The sequence below is a fragment of the Gallus gallus genome, chromosome 1 (genome assembly GCF_016699485.2).
Source record: "Gallus gallus isolate bGalGal1 chromosome 1, bGalGal1.mat.broiler.GRCg7b, whole genome shotgun sequence".
Classification (NCBI taxonomy): domain Eukaryota; kingdom Metazoa; phylum Chordata; class Aves; order Galliformes; family Phasianidae; genus Gallus; species Gallus gallus.
The window spans coordinates 106,792,641-106,799,705 of NC_052532.1; the positions used below are offsets into that span (position 1 = coordinate 106,792,641).

General features: G+C 43.7%; 1 protein-coding gene across 1 annotated transcript; it reads right to left on the bottom strand.

Moving 5' to 3' along the window:
* Positions 1 to 1,735: 1,735 nt before the first annotated feature.
* CLDN14 (claudin 14) lies at positions 1,736 to 3,303 on the bottom strand. Its single transcript, XM_015300231.4, has one exon. It carries the CDS (start codon positions 3,178 to 3,180, stop codon positions 2,473 to 2,475), a length of 708 nt encoding a protein of 235 aa, XP_015155717.1. The 5' UTR covers positions 3,181 to 3,303; the 3' UTR covers positions 1,736 to 2,472.
* Positions 3,304 to 7,065: the final 3,762 nt, after the last annotated feature.

Here is a 7,065-nt window from a genome sequence, read left to right on the forward strand (position 1 = left end):
AAGACTGTTTGCTTCAAATGGCAGCTTAAAAGAACAAAATAAAAAAAAAGAAGCAGAAACATATGTTGATTCTAGCAGGGGATGGGATCCACCAGTTCACAGCACCCTGTGAAACAAACCATTTCACTTTCTTTATTGACATCAGAGCACTTGCAGGTATTTTTGCCAGTTCTTACTACTGTCACGTAACCCATTTGGCTGGGAATTTTTGCAGTAAGAATAGCACTACACATGAGTATTCCCACTACACAAACATCTTGGCAAGTGAAGTAATTTATCAGTATATAGCAAACATACTACCTAATGACACACAAGCCCATTTCCTGGACTTGGACTTGTGTTCCAGTATTCATGGCTGTCCAAAACTCTTGTTCAAAGTTGATATCATAATCACTTGGCTAGATCTATCGTAGCGTAAACACAGAAAAAGCCCTACGTAACCGGCCACCTTTATTAGGCTACCTTTCCCCCTAAAAATCATCCCAGAAAATGTGCAATGGACTATGAGCAATTTTACTTCACTGTAACTAAGAATCCATTGTATAACGCAGTTTTTTTAATCCATTCCTTGCATCTCCAAATCTGTTATTAAGTTGTTTGCAGTGTTAGAGAGGTTTCTGTACAATCTTTTTTTCACATCATATGTAATATCTGCAGTTAATAAAACACGGGTCTTTTACCACTCCAGTGCCAGAGCCCGGCCCCAGATCCTTTTTGCGATTGCTGCTCTCAGCAAATTGCTTTAAAATGTCGTTTCATTTTTTTAAAAGCAGTGATGACGATGACGGGCTTCAATGCTGAGAAATACTGTCACAATTCAAATCAACGTTAAAGAAAAGGTTGGTAATCAGCCACAGAAAGGAAGGTTCAGGGTGAGAACGTGGGAAGTGCTGAAAGACTCCCAGCTCTGGAGGCGCTGCCCAGTGATAACGTAACTGCACACAGGCTTTTGGCCAAATGAAGTGCACCACCTCACAGTTGTTAGAAGTGCTTTTTTCAGCCCTGTTAAATGTCAGTATGTTGGTCTGTATGTTGCTCCAGAGGGACATACAGCTCTCCGGGGCTAGCAGGAATGGAGGACTTCTACGGTTTTGATGTTTTTACACCATGGTCACATAGTAAGTTTTGTACTGGTCTTCACTGTAATATGAAGTGCTCATTTATTTTTCTCAATTGTTTGAATACAAAGGTGAATTATTGCATTTTATTAGAATTTTCTTCATCTTATATTCCTCCTGGAAGGCAGCGCTTACAGTCTCTGAGCGCAACCTCTTCCAGCATGGAGGTTGCCTTTTGTGCCAAGGCCTGGCAGGGCAGAATTTCCCCATGCTTAATGCATCTTCAGTCAGGATCTCAGGCAAAAAGCACTGGGGCTGAGCCTAAGGAGTTATGTCAATCACACTGTATGTGGGAGAGAGTATTCTAAAAGCTGCTTTTCTGATCTGCAGAATTCATGGATATTCACAATACTATATCTGCTAAAAAATCAAAAGTCTATTCTGTGGCAAGTTCTGATAATTATTTTTTCTCCACCTTTAACTGGAGCTTAAAATCAAATTTGTACTTTTTTTCTATTGCTCATATTTCTAAAACCCTGTAGCTGATAGACCAGATACTAGGAAGAAAATCTTTACTGTGAGGGTGGTGAGACACTGGAACAGGTTGCCCAATGAGGTTGTGGATGCACCCTCCCTGGAAGCATTCAAGGCCAGGCTGGATGGGGTTCTGAGCAACCTGGTCTGGAGGGAGGTGTCCCTGCCTATAGCAGGAGGTTGGAACTAGCTGGTCTTAAATGTCCCTTCCAACACAAACCATGACTCTGAAAATGTTTGTTTCCATTATGTTTTTGAAAGTATTAAAATCCTATTTTTATGAGGTAAAAATATGGTAGAAACTTTTAAAATATTGGCTACAACATGCTATCAAATACATGGCTTTTAATAGTATTAAAATTTGTATTTCTAAACACTACAAAAAAAAAAGTTAAGTCAACTAAGTTGTCATAGTGAAGTATCACACATTATGGAAATGAGAAACTCAACAGGAAATCACTGCTGTGCTTTGCCATGAAATTCTCTCTTTTAGGCAAAACTGCATCGTCTGTGGGAACACTGCTCAAGTAAGAAGTTGTGGCCACTTCATAGTTGTTGCAGGGCAGAAACTGCAAACTCGAAGACTATTTTTAGCAAAACTGCTCTTGAGCTGCCTGCATGCAAAACTCCAGCTTGAAGTAGGCAGGAATTTGCAGTCCGTGGAGTATCATAGTTCCCTTTGCATTTATTTTCCATGCACTGAAGCGAGCAGTTCTGGATTCAAATTCTTTCTTTCTATGGAAAGAAAGGGAAGGAAGAAAAAAAAAATAACAGTAAACTTTGCATTGCAACCCTTATAAATTAAAAATCGTCTTAGCTTTGTCTTATGCCATGCAGAAACTATGACGCAGCTGCGTCCCGCAGGCAGCTCATAGGGAACTCACACATAGTCATTCAATCTGTAGCCGCTATGGGAAGCAGATGTCAGGGAAGAAGCGTGGTTTCCCTTGTAGGCAGTTGGTGGTCTGCAGGAGGGAGCCGTCCTGGTGCTGCAGGGCCGTGGCTGCCGTGGGCCCTGGTCTGTGCCGCACTGACCTGAGGTGCAGAGCAGGGCACCGCCGAGGATGGTCAGCGATGCGGAGACAAAGCCCAGGTACAGAGCTTGGCCTATCTCGTACTTCATCCCCTGAGGAAGCAGCGGGTTGTAGAAATCTGTAACGACATCGTTAGTGGTCCAGGAAACGGGTACCAGGCATGTGAGACCGGCCAGGATGAAAACAATCCCTCCAGAGACCGCGATGGAGGCTTTGGCAGAGGTCCCTTTGGCGCAGCGCGTGCACTTCATACCGATGACGGCGATCACGCATGCCAGCACAGAAAGGATGCAGGAAATTACCATCATGGCACGGGCTGCCTGGAGGTCAGGCGGCAGCGCAAGCTGCGAGCGGTGCACTTGGCACTGGTAGACGCCGGTGCTGTGCCAGACGCACTCCATCCAGAGCCCTTTCATGTACGCCACAGCTGTTATAATATTGGTGCCCACATGCGCCGTTCGCCACCAGTGCGGCAGAATAGTAGCAATTAATGTCCCAATTAGGCCGAGCAGACCAAGAGAGAAGCCAAGTAACTGAACGGCCGTGCTTGCCATGCTAATGTTTGTCCTGACTGGTTCCCTTAATAAAGCACCTCCGCTCGAATTCCTTCGGAAAACACGGGCTTTTCTTGGAAGATATGCAGCTGTTTTACTTTGACACCTTCTGCTCTCCTAATAAAAGGTAATTGAAGAAAAAAGAAGTTAATCATTACCCAAATGCATTCCCTCTCCAGCCAGTAAGGTGCCTTCCAAGTGCGGTTAGTGCAATAATTAGCATAGTTATCGCTGTTAATCGTATTTTTGTGGAAGTAATGGGAAAGTAAGCTTCCCTCTCCGCTTATATAAACAGGCTTCTATTGCCCACTGGGAAGAAAACTTGAGACAATTTATGAAATGGAAAAAAATATTTTAAATTCAAATATTCTTCTTCCCAGCAGACTCTTCACTAAAACAAATATGATTTCCTCCTAAAGCAGAGAATTAGCTGGTGTTAACACTCAGAATGAGTGAGATTTATAAAGTAGGGAGCAGCAGGTTGCTTTACACGATGAAAACGTTCCCAGAAGGTCACAGCAGGACTACAAAAACAATGAGGGTGTATTTGCTCAAACTGGGGAGCAACGAAAGTGATTTAAAACCTGTGGAAGAGGATAACAAGTATTGGATTAAAGCCTCTTTCCTGACTTGCCAGTAATTCTTGAGGTTGCATTTTAATAAAGCAGCTCAAAGGGGAATAATTTTCATTAGCCTCTGTGGAGTCTCAGCTTATGATTTTAGGTTGTGGGCTAAATGACAGCATGTGAAACCAGATGTACATTGTGGAGCTTCTGAGGAGCAACACCTTCGCACTTTTGTCATATATAAATTCCATCTGAAAAGCAAGGAATAGGAACTCTTCCTTTGGTATAAATTGCAGTTAAGAGGCCTGTTCCAATGGCCGTCTTGAAAAGTCTGTTATACATCATGCATTATGTGTGTGGGCAGAAACCTGATATTTTAATATATAAAATAACAGTTGCATCAAAATCCATCTTGGAATTCAGAAACAGAAACAAATTTAGGCTCCAATCCTGCAAAAGACCTGATGCCTGTTTGCGGGGAAAGCCTAAGTTTTTTGCAGGCAAAGGGAGGAAAACCATCTGTTGAAACTAATGAAGACTGTTACAACAAGAAGAGTGAGGAAAGTGAAAGCTGGTTTACATTCACCTTATCTCACTAATGAGGCAGGACTGCAATTTTTGTCTTCAGATGACATCATGACAGGCACTGATCTCTGCATAACAAAAACGTGCAGCGTCTCTTCCCAGAAGAACAACCCAGAATCCACCTTAGACCTTACACCAGAGGACTGGAAAAAAACTGAAACGTATGGAGAGTTCACAGGTTTGGCAATCCTGCAGAGCTGGAGCCTTGTGCTCAGATATACTCCTTCTCTTTGGTACGGAGAGCATCTACTAAGCGCAGACAAAGAGTGGGAAGGAAAGCGGTGTTGGATAGGGTCCAACAAGAGTACCAGCCCCTTGCAAAACTTAAGACCAGCTTTGCTTTAGGGTGGCTCACTTTAGGACTGAAAGTGGCCTTTCAGACACTCTGTACTTAATGCTTACACGAAAATAACTTGTTGCATGTGGTTGTGGAAGTAATTTGCCCAATTGACAAGCAGTGAGAAAAATGCAGAGAGTTTGTCTCAGAAATCCTTTTTCTGGTGGGTGTCACGCAGTCTCTCTGCAATCTACCAGGGAAGGGTGCATTGCACACTGCTCTCTGTAACAGCTGTCACAGGGTACTGCAATGCAACGTGGCAAGCGTTATGGCCAAGCACATCATGGAGGAGCACAGCGAGAGTGAGCAAGTGATTGTCACCAGCAGCACCAAATGTTTGGTTTCTGTTCACACCACCTGCTTGGTGAAGAGCTCTAGAAGTCCTCAAGCTATGTTTGTCTTCCAGATTATTTTATTTCCTATATTATGCACAAGGAAAAATAAACTTTGGTGGGGTTTTTTGTTTGTTTGTTTGTTTTACATTTCTCTGTTTCCTGTAAGGCACTTCATTGCTAGGTCTAAGCAACCCACTTGCTAGAGAACTCATCCTGGCAACACCCCTCCTGGACCAGGCAGAGCCAGATCTCACTTTGGGACATGCCACAAAGACACTCCCTTCAATTGCTTCATCCACATGTTAAAGCCCTATATTGCACACCACTCTGAAGAGTGCCATAGGTTACTCTTCTATGTTTGCAAACAAGCTTTCAAGGTCAGGCATTAGGCTTCGCAGCTAATCCCAGAGAGAGCAGGATATAAAAGGTAAATGTGATTTACACCACCAGTCACGGGAAATGGACTTCCAATTTAATGGAGGTCAGAATACTCTGAGGCTCAGCAGCAGCTATTTTTAGATATCGTTAGGGTGTTATTTTTAAACATTAGCCATTAAGAGCCTTCTAATTTAAGAAACAGGTATTAATTAGCCCCACTTACTTGGCGTCAGGTTTTCCATGTGCCTCGGTGGATGCCAGCTGCCCCTGGTTTGAGTAATGCTTTAAGCACAGCTGAGCGGCCCTCCTGCTTCCTACCTGAAAGCAACAAAGCCACCAGAAACATAATGCCTTTATCTCTAAGAACATCAGTGCCCCTGTTAAAATGTCTTGCCTTACAGCTTTGTTCCTAACAGGTTACGTGAGGAACATGACAACCACAGTGGGATCAGGTGTGTATCTGGTGGAATTTTTCTCCTGAGCTGGCCTAGTTAAATGCAAGAACAGCAGCAAGACATTTTTCTGCATGGATTGGGTTTGTTAATATTTTTTAGGAAATGAGCGAACCAGAGCCAGCCTTCGTGAGGAAGTGAAGACATCTGTCTTGGGTGAAAACACATGGAGGTTGGTCAAATAGCTGTTCTCCTGGGGGAGAAGCCCCTTTCAGCTGCAGTGGTGCCTGTTTGCCTCTGCTCTACAGTAGTACAGCTTCTGTCCCATCATCTCAGGTAAATCACTTTGTCTTCATCCTCTTGGTGCAGTTTGACTCATAATAGCATGAAGCTGTGAGCTGGCACACCTGAACCCTTGCAGCAGAGCTGGTTTGATGAGCACTGCTATTCTGTTGGATCCTAATGCCAAGGCCCCGTAACTGCACCAAGACAAGCAGGACAGCACATCTAAGCACCAAGTGATTTTAAAGCAATGTGGAAATTTGTGAAGAAGAACTGTGAAGCTTTTTTTTTTGTCACTCTCTCAGCTTATGCCAACCTTTTAAGAGCACAAAAGCTTTGAAGAAGGAGCACTTCTCCACATAAACTTTTGTTCTGCCTGTCACTTGTCTTTTACAAGAACGTCTATGGCTGGGATAAGCCCTGGGCTTTACTTTCCACTGGGCTGTACCACAGCTGCGGTAGCTTTAGGAGACTTGTCTCCAAAGTAAGCTCCAAATAAACAGCAGAAACTGATGTCACTAATCTGGGTATTTACCCTGGATTAAATGGCAGATGCATGTTTTACTGCTGCCTCTTTCATTGTTTCTCATTTTACTACTTCTGCACCCATATCAGTCATATCCTTTTGTTTCTGTTCTCTCCTAGTCCTTTCTCCAGACTCATGGATTGCTTCTTCTCATGCAGATTTTGGCTGTGGTTACTCTCATCTGCTGGGCTGCAGAAAGTTCTGCTGATGGGTTTTCATTCAGTAATTTTGGTATTTCTCTGTGTGCCCTTACCTACACGTTCTTTCACTTCAGCTCCTTAAGTTCTGCACCCGTTCTCTCAAAAACTCTGAACATCTGGCAACCTCAAGCACTGCAGGGGAGGTGTAGGCTGGTGAGGTGTTATGATGTCCTTCTCAGCCATCCAGCAAGGAGTCAGACCTGAGGTGCTCCCCACTGGGGACCTCAGCTCAGCTAGGCCCTGAGGTATGCACTCATTTTACGTGCTTGTTTAATGTCACACAG

Coding starts and splice junctions, on each gene's coding strand:
- CLDN14 (XM_015300231.4), bottom strand. CDS start 3,180: ATGGCAAGCACGGCCGTTCAGTTACTTGGCTTCTCTCTTGGTCTGCTC.